Source organism: Nerophis lumbriciformis, linkage group LG25 (genome assembly GCF_033978685.3).
Source record: "Nerophis lumbriciformis linkage group LG25, RoL_Nlum_v2.1, whole genome shotgun sequence".
Taxonomy (NCBI): domain Eukaryota; kingdom Metazoa; phylum Chordata; class Actinopteri; order Syngnathiformes; family Syngnathidae; genus Nerophis; species Nerophis lumbriciformis.
The window spans coordinates 29,160,855-29,176,802 of NC_084572.2; the positions used below are offsets into that span (position 1 = coordinate 29,160,855).

General features: G+C 40.8%; 1 protein-coding gene across 5 annotated transcripts in view; it reads left to right on the forward strand.

Moving 5' to 3' along the window:
• tmem131l (transmembrane 131 like) overlaps positions 1 to 14,882 on the forward strand; it is a 58,617-nt gene extending 43,735 nt beyond the window's left edge. For 2 of the 5 annotated variants that reach the window (XM_061984138.1, XM_061984139.1), the window contains exons 17-34: positions 832 to 901; positions 974 to 1,083; positions 1,168 to 1,237; positions 1,318 to 1,451; positions 3,386 to 3,528; positions 3,609 to 3,795; positions 3,862 to 4,047; positions 4,130 to 4,279; positions 4,352 to 4,883; positions 6,086 to 6,201; positions 6,320 to 6,528; positions 7,799 to 7,999; positions 8,082 to 8,160; positions 10,599 to 10,696; positions 10,779 to 10,911; positions 11,705 to 11,763; positions 14,085 to 14,227; positions 14,319 to 14,882. In XM_061984138.1, the coding sequence (XP_061840122.1) occupies positions 832 to 901; positions 974 to 1,083; positions 1,168 to 1,237; positions 1,318 to 1,451; positions 3,386 to 3,528; positions 3,609 to 3,795; positions 3,862 to 4,047; positions 4,130 to 4,279; positions 4,352 to 4,883; positions 6,086 to 6,201; positions 6,320 to 6,528; positions 7,799 to 7,999; positions 8,082 to 8,160; positions 10,599 to 10,696; positions 10,779 to 10,911; positions 11,705 to 11,763; positions 14,085 to 14,227; positions 14,319 to 14,630 (2,932 nt within the window). In that variant the 3' untranslated portion in view covers positions 14,631 to 14,882. The remainder of the gene's footprint in view (positions 1 to 831; positions 902 to 973; positions 1,084 to 1,167; positions 1,238 to 1,317; positions 1,452 to 3,385; positions 3,529 to 3,608; positions 3,796 to 3,861; positions 4,048 to 4,129; positions 4,280 to 4,351; positions 4,884 to 6,085; positions 6,202 to 6,319; positions 6,529 to 7,798; positions 8,000 to 8,081; positions 8,161 to 10,598; positions 10,697 to 10,778; positions 10,912 to 11,704; positions 11,764 to 14,084; positions 14,228 to 14,318) is intronic. The other 3 variants (XM_061984141.1, XM_061984142.1, XM_061984140.1) reach the window with 2 other exon arrangements.
• Positions 14,883 to 15,948: the final 1,066 nt, after the last annotated feature.

Consider the following 15,948-nt stretch of genomic DNA (forward strand, 5'->3'; position numbering starts at 1 on the left):
GCCTTGAATGAACACTTGATGCATATAATCACAGCAGTATGATGATTCTATGTGTCTACATTAAAACATTCTTCTTCATACTGCATTAATATATGCTACTTTTAAACTTTCATGCAGAGAAGGAAATCACAACTAAAAAAAATCACTATTTTTTTCATACGGTGTTGATCTGGAAATATTTGCCTCGGCATTTTGATGGTGTGGACGTGTGGCACCGAAAGGAGATAAGCGTCTCGACAGACGTTACAATATTTGAACAATGATGACGAAAACTGTTTTCTCTGTCGTGTCCGTGTGTTGAAAATTGCAATGCGCTTATTTTTTTATTTGATTTTGTGCGTGGCATAGATTTGCCGTGGATCGGCATTTACCCATGCCTTGCCGTTACGCATTTTTTGACAAATATCGGCAGCCGATCCGATCCAAATATCGGATCGGGACATCCCTACATTATATATCAATATAGATCTACCCCTGTGGTAAATTTTAAATGTGCTTTATAAATAAAGTTGATTTGATTTGATTTGATCAATACAGTCTGCAGGGATACAGTCCGTAAGTACACATGATTGTATTTCTTTATGGAAAAAATTAAAATAAAAAAATATATATACGCGATTCTTATATATATCCGTGGGACACATTTTCAAGCGTTGACCAGTCCGCAGCTACAAAAAGGTTGGGGACCACTGATGTAATGGGAAACGTTTCTGGGCAATTCATCACAGGGCTCACAAACAGTACACAACATAATGCATTATATTTGATGTTTCTTCTCATGTGATCATATACCACGCGATCTTACGTCATGCTTAATAACGTTATGTACAGATGGCCCAGACTCACTGTGGAGACGTCGTCCCCCCTTGATTTTGGTGCTACGCCCATCAATGAAAGCAAGGTGAGCAACATTGTTTGCACCGTCATTTATGCCATAACTTTTTGTTGAAGACAACGCTGGTGGCCTTTTCAGGTAAAAACGTTTCTGCTGAAGAACCCTTCTTCCTCTGTGGTTTTTGTGGAGATCCAGATTCTCTCCCTGTATCCCTCTCCACTGGGGGCTCTGGACCTCCTCACCAAATGGTATTGTCATCCAGAACAAAAGACCATTCAGAGTAAATACTTGTAAGTCTATTACCGGTATTTATTTTTTGTGTCCTTTCGCAGGTTTAATATTAGCCCCTTCGCGGTCAATATCAGCACTGCAGAGTTCTCCCTGTTACCTGCGACCCCCAAGGTGAGTGGAGAAAGGGCTTTTCATTCTATGATGTCTTCAGTTGCCCTCCCTGACAACCGTCTCAATATATTTGTGCATAGGCGAGTGAGAACATGGAGGCCCTGAGAGGGGAGGGGGTCCTGCGTCTGCTGCTGCAGCCGTGGGAGTCCCGAGAGGTCGCCGTTGTTTTTACTCCCTCTGAACACAAACCCACCACCACCATCCTGGTCATCAGGTATGTAGTATTAGCATGGGTCGACTTTATACCGAATACTTTTACCTGTCTGTTCCTATACTTTATTTAATGTGGACATAGTGTTTTAACTGGATTTTTATAGTAATGAATATTTTACTGCTTTCAATTGAATTGCTTTGTTCACTGTATAATATTTTTACTGTTTTAGGTAGACAATTTTATGAGGAATGGCACAGCACAAAAAAAATTGCTTCACATGCGAAACGCGATTCTTATATATAATCCGATTCTTAAATCGATTATTAATTTTTTTTAAACTTTTTTTTTTTTAAATACAGATTTAAATTTTTTTATTGTTTTCAAAATAATCAATTTCTACAGACGTTTTTAGGCCGTCTCCATGCAACCAGATTGAGCTTTTCCACGTTGTAGCATGTTTAGCAAAATTTCATTATGATTACCGTATTTTTCGGACTATAAGTCGCAGTTTTTTTCATAGTTTGGCCGGGCTCCATTGCGACTTATATATGGTTTTTTCCTTCTTTATTATGCATTTTCGGCAGGAGCGACTTATAGTCCGGTGCGACTTATACTCCGAAAAATACGGTATTATACCAAATTATATACTACAAGAATCTGTTTGAATCGAGAATCGATTTTTAATCGTCACCCCAGGAATCGGATCGAATCGTTAGATGCACCAAAGATTCATACCCCTATTAATCAATGTAAATAAATAAATATAAAATACTTGATTTTAAAGCTAGGCTGTCAATTTAGAGAGTAAGCGGATATTACTTTTTAAATGTCAACATTTTTATTAAAAGTTTTTTTTTTACTTTCACACCAACTTCTCTGGAGCAACATTTTACAGCGCATGCAGAGCTAGATAAAGCTGCTGGATGCGGAACTCTCATCCTAGGATAGACTTTATCCTAAAATGGGAAAATGATGTGGTTGTGCAGATACAAAAGTACACAGAAATTAGGTAAAACACATGAAAACAAGAGGGAAACATTGAAGATCACAAATAACTTAAAAGAGCACACAGCTGATGCAACCAGTTGCAACTTCAGCGGTGCCATTTCTACAACAAAAGTGAAACAAAACCAAAAAAAACAAATTGAAAATAAATAATGCATATTTCTCATGGAGCAGACCCATCAAAGTAACCAAGAGAGTCAATTCCGTCTTAGGCTGCCCGCTAGCTCTCGGCCAATGTCGGATCTGCGTGGATGAGTGAGAATCTGTCCAGGTAGACCAAAGTGCTCGATGCATGCTCATTCAGCCATGGCTCAATGATAGCTCTGCAACCCATCTCTTCCTCCTCATCTCCTCCGGTCTCTCTAAGCGGACGTGGCAGAGAGCCAGTAGCTGGTCTCTGGTGCACAAATGGCCATGGCCAAAAGGATCCTCGAAGGCAGATCAAAAAGTCTACAAAAACAGTGCAGAAGTCACAAAATACCCTATGTTGCGCAGTCCCAAAGGGGCCCGAATCAAAAGACAAAAAACACATGAAAATGAGGGAAACATCAATAACTCAAAGGAGGACACACAAGAGCACATAGTTTCTGCAATCATCTTGGAAATAAATAAATAAATCATACTTCAAATGCAGTGACCAACAGCTTTTGGATCATTAATTAAACTAAAATAAACACATCAGGAGGTTACCTAAAGCTACGGTTGTTAATGTCGCTGTTTTTTGCACCTGGCGCTAAATCAGAGAACATGCACCCACTGTTAGTATTAGAATGTAAAAGTAAAAATTGTAAGTGTAAAAATAATCGTTCCACCTTACAACGTAACAAGCGAGGGTCTGGACTCTACTGGCTATATTTTATTCCTCTCCTTTAGTTTATTACCCAAAATATTGGCAGCTTTTCTCTGGATGGGACAGTAAAGCACAATAATACAAAATATTAATAAATTATTTTGGTGCCAAACAAAACTAGAGCATGAATTTTTTTCAGGAACAATCTGACCGTGTTTGACATGGTGGCGGTGAAGGGTCACGGCGCCAAAGAGCTTCTCAGAGTCGGGGGCAAACTACCCGGGCCGGGGGCCTCCTTGCGCTTCAATGTCCCTCAGTCCACCTTGATGGAGTGTCGAGACGGTGAGGCTACAGTTTGCGTGGCTACACTTGTAAAAATGTCGTTCTGAGCGACTAAAAAGAAACCATCCGACCTCTACCAGGTCTGCGCCACAACAAGCCGCTCTTCGCCATCCGCAAGACGTTCAAGGTGGAGAACGCCGGAGAGCTGCCGCTAACCGTCGTGTCCATGAACGTCAACGGTTACAAGTGTCAGGGCTTTGGCTTCGAGGTGCTGCAGTGTGACTCCTTCAGCCTGGAGCACAACACCTCGTCTGAGATCACCATAGCGTGAGTTGACTGGAAGATGCACGCCGTGTCGGAATATATCATGCAACGCCTCTGCGCTCTCTTCAGGTTCACTCCCGACTTCACTTCCTCCTGGGTCATCCGGGACCTTGTCCTTGTGACGTCGCGCGGCACCTCCTTCCCGTTCACTCTTAATGTGACGCTGCCGCACCACATGTTGCCCCTGTGCGCTCAGGTGGTCCCTGGCCCCAGCTGGGAGGAGTCCTTCTGGGTGGTCACGCTCATCTTCACCTGGTCGGTAGCAGCTAGCCTAGCAAAGACCTCACCTGTGTCAAATGAAGGTGTTTTTTTAATGCTTATTCCTATTTATTTGCAGCGTGTCTTTGTTTGGTGTATGTCTGATGGCCTTCCATCAAGCCCAGTACATCCTTACCGAGTTCTCCATGCCTGCTATAAGAAACAACCACACCTCCACCCTGTCCCGGGACAACGGCCCCGTTAATAACATCACACCCAATGGCGTAAAGTATGCAGCATACACACAGATTTTTACAAATGGCTTCAAAATGCTTTGAAGTAACATTTGCCCTTTTTGCAGTAAAACCAAGGGTAGTTGTAAGAGCTACGTGGACACCTGCCACACCTCTGACAAAGGAAAGGGGCGTGGCTCCCCGGCTTTGTCCAACAGCCCCGCCCAGCGTCCTCAGTCCTCCAAGAAGGGCTCTTCCGGCACCACCTCCCAGCCCCAAAAGAAGCACAAGGTTTCGCTATATTACAGCAACTACAAGCCCAGTGCAGCCACGGCAGCGGCACCGGACGACGACCACGAGGACCTGTTGCCGGAGCCGCCCCTGACCCCGGACTCCGACATCTGCAACAACAACAGACCAGCGTTCATGGACAGCGAGACAGTGGATAAAAAAGTGGACTTTAAAGTACCCATGGAGGATAAAGTGCCAGCAGCTGTTAGGTTTCCCATGGAAATGCCTGCTGGTTTTCCCGAAAACGTCCGGCTCAGTCCAGGACCTCGACCAGGCCTGCTGGTGTGCAAACCTGTGGAGATGAGTCACATCGCGCGCTACGAGCCCACCGTTGTCCTCTGTGAACAACGGGCCAGCGCCGATATAGAGGTGAGGTCATTTTCTGTCCCCTAAAATGTCTCAGTAGTAGGACTGTACAATAGTTTTGCTTTGGGACAGCTTGCGGCAGCTTCTTTAGCAGTTCAGGCATCTTTGTAGGCTTTCAAAACTCCGTCCTAGCGATACTGCCGTTTCACGTGGCCGATAAAGTTTGATGTGTTAAAGGTCGGTGAAAATAGCATGGAAAAAGTCTTCCACTGAAACAGTGAAGAAGTCCCAAACAATTTGTTTTTAAAGCGCTCAGGGGAAGTTTACGACGGGCTTACAGCACGGCATGTAAGAGAAAAGGAGCGCTTGATTTGCTCATCCTAACCCACCTACAACACAATACGTCATCTAGAATCATTCTAGATGTGATGCCGTAATTCCTCATGTCGACCTGATAATTATCAGTCCGATATTTACCGTACACCCCTACTAAGCAGATTATACCATATTTCCCTATGCTGTACTAATGAAGAATGAGTATGGCTGGGCGATTGAAATTTATCACGATATAAGTGTTTCATATTGGTCAATATCGATAATTATAAATATTTTCATGGCCTACAAAAAATAAAGACCAGGAGAAAAATATATTAAAGGTTAACATTTTTATTTCAAATGTAACCTTCCTATGATTATATTGCCGTCAACTATCGAGAAAAATTGAAAAACCACGCTGAACACTTAACAATAAGCTCTGAGAGTGTCCGCCCTGAGATCGGTAGGTTGTGAGATCAAACCCCGGCCGAGTCATACCAAAGACTATAAAAATGGGACCCATTACCTCCCTGCTTGGCACTCAGCATCAAGGGTTGGAATTGTGGGTTAAATCACCAAAAATGATTCCCGGGCGCGGCACCACTGCTGCCCACTGCTCCCCTCACCTCCCAGGGGGTGAACAAGGGGATGGGTCAAATGCAGAGGACAATTTTCTCCACACCTAAGTGTGTGTGTGTGACAATCATTGGTACTTTACCTTTAACTTAACTTTAACTTAAAATGAAGGTGCAAAAATAAGGAATATGTAAGAAATGCTTAATAAAGTGTAACAAAACATAGGTAAATAGTAGCAGCTTATAGTGTGGAATTTACGGTAACATAAAAAGGTTATAAATGAGTATGTTTACCTGCACACAACACTGAAATGTCAGCATAGTGTGTCTTGTGCTGCAAGATGGCATTTCAATCTGTGGTTGTTCTCTCTGCAGTTAAGGGAAGATGGCAAAGTCCTGAAAAAGAAATCAGCAAATGCCGATACAGCAAGTAGTAATAATAACAATAATAAGGGAAAGAGGAGTCGCAGGAAGACTGAAAGTGTCTCAAGGTAGGACACTTTATCCTTTCGTCTTCATCGTTTCCAAACTCCAGCTAAATGAATTCATCCCCCATTATTGAATTGTTTTTAATTGTCTAATGTCTTTTACTGTAACCCCTAAAACAAGCGCTCCTGAACAAAAAGTTCAAGCACTTCCAGAAAGAGAGCGAGAACCCGACTGGAACACGGCGGGCCGTAACCTGCCGATGTCCCGCAACCGGAACCGCTGCTGCAACGCCCCCACGTCTGAGACGCCAAAGCCCGGACAGTGTGCCGACAACTCTGCCAGACAAAATGGTGGGCAGTCATTTCACACAGGCATGGCGGCTAAAGGAGGTACAATTAAATATGGAAACACTAATGATGGGTAAATAACACTACACTGTTACTTTGTAGGTGTTAAAAATGGCGCCTTCTGCTGGATCAATACAGTCACTACATTTGACATACAAATGAAATTGATAGCATTTCAATTCATTTTAATGTATTGATACAATCGTTTGACCCATCATTAGTAAACACAATGAAAGCACATAGAGAGGCACCAACTTTTCCACTTTGAGGAACCTTACTCATTCACTTAACATTGTATTGTGTCTTCATTAGAGATGTCCGATAATGGCTTTTTTGCCGATATTCCGATATTGTCCAACTCTTTTTTTAATTACCGATTCCGATATCAACCGATGCCGATATATACAATCGTGGAATTAACACATTATTATGCCTAATTTTGTTGTGATGCCCCGCTGGATGCATCAAACAATGTAACAAGGTTTTCCAAAATAAATCAACTCAAGTTATGGAAAAAAAATGCCAACATGGCACTGCCATATTTATTATTGAAGTCACAAAGTGCATAATTTTTTTTAACATGCCTCAAAACAGCAGCTTGGAATTTGGGACATGCTCTCCCTGAGAGAGCATGAAGAGGTTGAGATGGGCGGGGTTGAGGTGCTGGGAAGTAGGGGGTAGCGTGGGTGTATATTGTAGCGTCCCGGAAGAGTTAGTGCTGCAAGGGGTTGTGGGTATTTGTTCTGTTGTGTTTATGTTGTGTCATTCTTGTTTGGTGTGGGTTCACAGTGTGGCGCATATTTGTAACAGTGTTAAAGTTGTTTATACGGCCACCCTCAGTGTGACTTGTATGGCTGTGGACCAAGTATGGCTTGCATTCACTTGTGTGTTTGAAAAGCCGTAGATATTATGTGATTGGACCGGCACGCAAAGGCAGTGCCTTTAAGGTTTATTGGCCCTCTGTACTTCTCCCTACGTTCGTGTACACAGCGGCGTTTTAAAAAGTCATACATTTTACTTTTTGAAACCGATACCGATAATTTTTAAACCGATACCGATAATTTCCGATATTACATTTTCAAGCATTTATCGGCCGATGATATCGGCAGTCCGATATTATCGGACATCTCTAGTCTTCATGTATTATTACAATTTAAATTTACCGCCATAGTTAAGTTCAAACAACAAACATCTCTTCATGTTGTCTTCAATTGCAGTCCTGTTGAGCAGCAAACGAGTCAGGCCTGAATCATCGACGCCCTCAGTTGGCACAAAGTGATGCTAACATCTCTGTTGATGCGGTGCTTTTCAGCAGGCCCGTGTCCCGCCCGCAGTCGCCGAAAGTGCGCCACAGACCGGCGCGGCGGGGCAATGTGCGAGTCGGGCTCGGACTCGGGCAGCTCCTCAGGCAGCGTGAGGGCCAGCAGGGGGAGCTGGGGCAGCTGGAGCAGTGCCAGTAGCATGGAGGGAGACAAGGAGGGCAGACACGCCTGCACTACCTCAGCTAGAAAAAGTACTAAGACCTTCTTTTTACACTTGACGCTTCAATTCTTGTAGCTTTTTCACCGTCTCATGTTTGTTGGTTTTTCTCGCAGGGGACTCAGTGCAGCACAGCATCTACACAGCAGAGCGAGACTCCTGCCAGGCTGTTAACGCCAACTACAAAGTCCTCAGGTAACAGAAGGTCAAGGTTTATTTATAAAACTAAAGCTCAAGCAGCTGCCTTGAAGTGCTGTACAAGTTTAGTAAAAAGCAAAAAACAAAACATAAATCAACCAATAAATAATTTATATAAAATAGATTTGAAAAAATGTAAAAACAAAAAAGTTGATAAAACTGAATAAAATATTTAAAACATTACTGAAAAGTCTAGCACAGCTTGTTTGTAAAGAAAAAAACACTGAAACCTTTATCTAGTTCATATCATAAATCAGGTGTTCAAACCTTTTCCACTGGGAGCGGCAGATGGAAAAATGTAGTTATACAGCTCCATTTGGATATTTTTCACTTTCAAAACCAGCGCAATGTAGATTTTTTTTTTTTAAGAAAGCAGCCAGTATTGTGTTAGCATTATTCTAGCTTGTTCTTGTTGCATACACCTGTTTGCTCTTGTATTCCACTTTGTGTATCATTGTCAGTTTTATTTTTAGAATTTCTATTTATAGAATTCATAGAAAATCATATTTTTTAAATGTGCTGCAGGTCGTTAAAAAAAATAGCTTTGCAATGGTCTATTTTGCTATACCATTCCACAATGTGTGTTATACATTGAAAAAAAGTAATGGTAATTATTATTTTTTCCTCATTTGGTATTCATTACTAGCATTATTATTATCATCGTATTTTTTACTATAATTTGTTTTATTTTTTATTTTCTTTGGCTAATCCCAATAGGTAGGCAGATGGTTTATTGTTCCACATGAAAAAATAAGGAAAAAGTGAGCACTCTTGTTATTTCCTTTAGTGTATTTAATTGTCTGTGCTCAATAAAAAGAAGGAATAAGGTAGTAAAGGCTGCGGGCCCACACTTGGCCCCAGAGACGCACTTTGGACACCCCTGCTATAAATGCTCTAATAAGAAACATATTGGCATTGACGACTGTGGCTGTAGGCAAGCTTTTGATGTCATTTTTAATGAACAAGGTGGCAGTAGCTGCATTGTAAGTAACTTTAGTTAGCTCTGTGTGTGCTGGCTGCAAAATGTTGCTACTCCGATGTCTGTGAAATTCATGCGTGCTACTTTGTACCATCAGCGCTATTAATGCTGACTAAGCCGTTTGCTGCTTATTGCTGTTACAACAGTGGTTGTGTTTAGAGATGTCCGATAATGGCTTTTTTACCGATATCCAATATTCCGATGTCGTCCAACTCTTAATTATCGATACCGATATCAGCCGATACCGATATATACAGTCGTAGAATTAACACATTATTATGCCTAATTTTGTTGTGATGCCCCGCTGGATGCATTAAACAATGCAACAAGGTTTTCCAAATTAAATCAACTCAAGTTATGGAAAAAAATGCCAACATGGCACTGCCATATTTATTATTAAAGTCACAAAGTGCATTATTAGGTGTGTTGTCGGGCTTAAGGGATGTGATGCAATTATAAGCCACTGTGACACACTATTGTTCATTTCTAATTTTTTTTAGTATTTTTTATTAATGTTTTTAATGATGATATCAATGAGGGTTTTTTAATCACTGCTATTTTGAAATTGTTACTAATATTGATGCTGTTGTCGATAATGTTTATTTTTGTTTCACTACATTCGGATTTGTGTGTCCTCAATTGCTCTCAATTGCTCTGTTTATTGTTGTTCTTAATGTTGCTGGGACGGGTTTGGTTTTGGAATTGGATTGCATTGTTGTGGTGTTGTTGTGCATTGTTTTGTTGATTGATTAATAAATTCATAAAAAAACCAAAGTGCATTATTAGGAGAGTAGCGGGGGTGTGCATATTGTAGCTTCCCGTAAGAGTTAGTGCTGCAAGGGGTTCTGGGTATTTGTTCTGTTGTGTTTATGTTGTGTTACGGTGCGGATGTTCTACCGAAATGTGTTTGTCATTCTTGTTTGGTGTGGGTTCACAGTGTGGCGCATATTTGTAACAGTGTTAAAGTTGTTTATACGGCCACCCTCAGTGTGACCTGTATGGCTGTTGACCAAGTATGCTTGGCATTCACTTGTGTGTGTGAAAAGACGTAGATATTATGTGATTGGTCCGGCACGCAAAGGCAGTGCCTTTAAGGTTTATTGGCGCTCTGTACTTCTCCCTACGTCCGTGTACACAGTGGCGTTTTAAAAAGTCATACATTTTACTTTTTGAAACCAATACCGATAATTTCCGATATTACATTTTAAAGCATTTATCGGCCGATAATATCGGCAATCCGATATTATCGGACATCCCTAGTTGTGTTGTACAATATTCTTGTTCATAAATAACCATGTGGTCAAAGAGCTACTTTTTTTGTTTTCCACTCATGCACTCCAAACCAAAAAGTTATAAAATTAACTTATTTAATAAAATGAGTTTTCACATTTAGGAAAAAACTTCTCTACAATTTTGCATCCAATTAACGCCCTCTTTCCGTGTTCTGCTTGGACAGTGCTTACCGCAAAGATCAGTGCCAAAGTCCAGATCCCGCAGCATTCAGCTTCGCTCCGAGCTTCGCCGCCGTCGCCGCAGGAGTGGAGCGTAACGCGGGTAAATACGCCTTTTGGCTCCATCCTAACATCCTTTCAGCGTGTTTGATGCCTTTGGATCTGATGCCCGGTGTCCCCCACAGACCTGACAGGTCACTACCTGCCTGAGGAGACGTGGTCGGCCCCCTCTGTGCCGCTCACCAACGAGTTCAGATACAACACCCCTGAAGTGCTGCCCTTCATCCCTCAGCCGACGTCGCCCAGGTCGTACAACGGGTAAGACCTCTCAGTCTCTTGAGATATTTCTATTGTAAAGCTCTATGTACTATATTATACTGTATTATACATATATATATGTATATATACATATATAATATAATATAATGGTTTTTTTTTAACAGTTAAGTCAAGTGGTAGAGGTGCCACAATAGTTTGTTAGCCTTGATGCTGAAATTTAGACTGTTTAAAAGTGCTTTCAATAAGCCCAGTTTTGTGTGTCTGCAGCTTTAATGCTAATGAGTTGTTTGTCCTCAAGTAGTGCTATTGTGCACTTGTCTAACATATTAGATGCCATACATCACATAGAACAATTATGTTAGATCCACTATGGACTGGACTTTCACAATATTATGCTAGACCCACTCGAGGTCCATTGCACCTGTCTCCCCTAGAGGGGGGGTGGTCACCCACATCTGCGGTCCTCTCCAAGGTTTCTCATTGTCATCCCACTGGGTTGAGTTTTTCCTTGCCCTGATGTGGGATCTGAACCGAGGATGTCGTTGTGGCTTGTGCAGCCCTTTGAGACACTTGTGATTAAGGGCTGTATAAATAAACATTGATTGATTGATTGATAGAACAACATAACATTAAGGAGCAAGACAGAAGGACACAAACGTTAGCGACACTAGCATAGCTACATGCTAACATTACACTCACATTTTTACAGCAACATCATGCTTGGTCAGCATATTCACTGAGGAAAAAATATATATATGGACACATATATTACTGGTAAAAATACACATTTTCCACCAAAACTGACCTTTTTTAATTGTGTTCATTGTTACAGGTTTGCATGGAGAAGCGCCAACAGTCCCTACATGTACTGCGAGGAAGGAAACTACATTGGTAGGATCCTTTCCTTCTACCTTCTTTACTTAATGTTGGCTTCAAGTAGGGATGAGTTCTGACCGCATTCCGCCGGTGCTATCAAATCAAACAGTACAATATTGCAAGACATTTGTTGCACGTGACGTCACGTCCGGTGGCAGACCAAACACCGGCTCACGTAAACAATCACTCAAGCAGCACTCAGGGCAGACTCAGCCAAACTCGCTCTAAAAAATGTAGCAATTTTTTAACACCAAAAAAGTAAGTATGCTAGGTTAAAAAAATGCCCAAACGTAAAGTAAGGCTCCACTCTTTCAAAATGCGCTGGCTTGGTGCTCATTGGATTTGCCATAGACGGGGTACTATTAACATTTGCGGTTTTACACTTCCAAATTTGGTAATGAAAACTACAACAAAGATGCACGCTACAATCAAACAACTATAAGTACAATACTTACATTATAAACACTTTGTAGGGCACAACATGACACATTTAGTTGCCTGGAAAAAGCTACTTCCTAGTTAGACAACATACTATAGATAAGTGTTTTTCAACCACATTACCACAGCATGCCAAACAGCTTCAGAAGCGTGCAAGCCAACATTTATCACTTTTAATTTTAAATGTTTATGTTTTAAATCAATCAGTCCAACAAAATAATACACAATAATGCCATAATAGTACAATTGCAGTAACATTCAGAATAGCAATCAACAGTAATTGACACATAAACATGACACAAAACAATCCAAAAGTAGTCAAACAAAAATGAATAATATCAACAACAGCATCAATATTAATAAGAATTCCAGCATAGCAATGATTAGAAATCCCTCATTTACATTACCATCACATAAAATTAAAAAAAAAAAGAAGAATAGTGTCACTCTTCTGTAGTTTGGCAACACTTTGAACACCTCTGCTTTACTTATTTCACGGCAAGGCAAAGTGTGGCCTGGGGGCCATTTGCTGAACGCAACTCTTTTTGTAGCACATTGGTGAAATACCATTTGTAGAAACAACATCAATAGAGCAAAAAGGCATAACGGAATGAGAAAAGACAGAAATGTTGATTTTTAAAAATGTTTGTGCATTTTTATTAGCCTATTTCATTACAAATAACAGATGATGCCACACTACCACCTTATTTAAAGAATATTAATAACAATATTTAGAGATGTCCGATAATATCGGACTGCCGATATTATCGGCCGATAAATGCTTTAAAATGTAATATCGGAAATTATCGGTATCAGTTTCAAAAAGAAAAATGTATGACTTTTTAAAACGTCGCTGTACGGAGTGGTACACAGACGTAGGGAGAAGTACAGAGTAGTTGCGTCTCCCAGTCATACTTGCCAACCTTCCCGATTTTCCCGGGAGACTCACGAATTTCAGTGCCCCTCCCGTAAATCTCCCGGGGCAACCATTCTCCTGAATTTCTCCCGATTTCCACCCAGACAACTATATTGGGGGCGTGCCTTAAAGGCACTGCCTTTGCATGCCAGCCCAATCACATAATATCTACGGCTTTTTACACACACAAGTGAATGCAAGTCATACTTGGTCAACAGCCATACAGGTCACACTGAGGGTGGCCGTATAAATAACTTTAACACTGTTACAAATATGCGCCACACTGTGAACCCACACCAAACAAGAATGACAAACACGTTTTGGGAGAACATCCGCACCGTAACACAACAGAACAAATTCCCAGAACCCCTTGCAGCATTAACTCTCCCGGGACGCTACAATATACACGCCCCACTTCAATAATAAATATGGCAGTGCCATGTTGGCATTTTTTTCCATAACTTGAGTTGATTTATTTTGGAAAACCTTGTTACATTGTTTAATGCATCCAGCGGGGCATCACAACAAAATTAGGCATAATAATGTGTTAATTCCACGACTGTATATATCGGTATCGGTTGATATCGGAATCGGTAATTAAGAGTTGGACAATATTGGATATCCGCAAAAAAGCCATTATCGGACATCTCTAACAATATTTGTTTATGTACTTGAAGGCTCCACACTTTTGCTGTTCTTATTTTATTGTTGTTTATAACCATATTTGTAAGCACAGTCTTGTTTGTTTTAAAATTTCGGGAGGTTATAGAATGCTGCTGTTTTGTTTCTTTAATTGTTGCCAGCTCATACTAAAATTTAAATTCTGTCCAAAAAATGTTGAAGCACAGTGATCCAAAATACTTTCAATTTTCAATAAAGTTGTGTAAAGTACATTATTTTTATTGTGGCACTGAGGTGTGGAAATTCATAGGTATGGAATAGTGATATTGTGACATTGCTAAAGTAGAGCCTGTTTGTGAAGGTCCTGCAGGAAATGCACCTTTCTCGGGAGGTTTCACGCAGCAGGAGGTCCAAAACGTCCCCGGCAGTCAGGCCAGCTGGAGCGAGCAGCATCCCCAAGAGTCGCCTTCCACTTGGGAATCTGCGGCCTGTGTTGGCACCAAGGTGACGCTCTCTCTCTCTCTCTCTTTCTCTCTCTCTTTCTCCATCCAACCATGTCGTGAAATGTAATAAACGTCCTTTTCTCCTTCCTCAGCCGTACTTCTCAGGCACCCGCAGCCTGTCACCCATGTCCAGCCTCTTCGGCTCCATCTGGACGCCGCAGAGCTCCCCGTACCACCCCAGCCACTACCAGCACGAGCGCTCGGCCCCCATGTCGCCCGTCACGCCGCCTCACTCCCCCCTGGGGCGCGAGGCGGAGGCGACATGCAACGGGGGTGCCGGCATCCAGTACTCCAGCTTCAATCCATTCGGCCCTCACATGAACTTGGACATTTGGAACTCCTCCTCCAACCGCAGCTCCAACTCGCAGCTCTCCAACGACTCGGGATACTGCGGCGACGTTTGACAAACACAAGGGGAAAAAGGACGACAAAACGGCAAACCATCCCAAATAATTGCAAACCTATAAAACAACGATATATACCAGAAGTCAAAATGAATGTTCTTTTATCAATAATGGGGAAATTGTGAATATTCCTTTTCTTTTATGTTCCCATTTTCAAACGTTAAATGTTGTGAACATTTGTTGTATATTTTTCTAGATGTTTTGCAGTTTTGATCATAGAAAATAAAAAAAAAAACAGGTTTTGTACTTCAACTGTCTTGTTTTTTTTTTCTTCTCAAAACGTTTTGAAAACAAATTTTGTGAAATAAATGTTTAAACCAATAAATCTCAGTAATATACTAAATATATATATTTATGTAAATTAATAGGCTTAAAATGTTAAGAGTACACATCTACATGCACACTGATTAATAAAAATAGACACAAATATATATTTTTAAACATTTATTTTAAAAAAGTTCACAAAATAAAACTACAAAAATAAATATTAAAGTACTTTTATTTGATTCAGGAGACATTTTAAGAAAAAATTTCATTTTTAACGTCAACTGATTTTTCAATAGACTTGTACAAGCAGCTCCCTCTGCTGGACAACACTGAGATTTCTGGTGAGTTTTTGTTTTTTTTTACCCTGAATTTATTTAATTGCGTTTTTTGTGTTTGAATTTTGTAAACATACATTTTTTTCACATCAAATTATGCTGATAATGTCATTGAAAATAAATTCAGTGTAAACAAAATTCAAGATATCAAAATTATGTGTCAAATTCGCCGCTTCAAAATGCAAGACTAACTTCCGGTAAGTTAAAACACGCAATCAATCATGTCTCAGAACCAGCCAATGAGGTGGCAAGTTTGAAGTCACGTGACACCAGTCTGCAAAATAAATAAATGATAAATGGGTTGTACTTGTATGGCATAGAAAAGCAGTTAATTGGACTACCTTGGCATAATACAACATAATTAACATTTCAATGCGGCCCGCTAGATATTTTCAAACTGTAGACATGATTCCAAAGGTTAAAATCTGCACTTTTGAGTGACATATGAAGCTGTGGGAAGGAACAGGGTGGGCGGGGCTTGTTTACAGTGCAAAAAAGCCTGACAGCGAGATATTGAAAATGTGGATGTTTTTTTTTTTTACCTTTTGCTTTTATGTTTCGCCGTGTTTGTTGCATCTTTGTTGCTCTTGCTCGATTATAAAATATGTCGACCAAGGAGGTTGTCTGCAGGAGCGCAACACATATTCTCAATATTCACTGTTTTGTTGTTTAGAGTTTATATTGTAAATCCCACATTCTATATTTTTATATACATT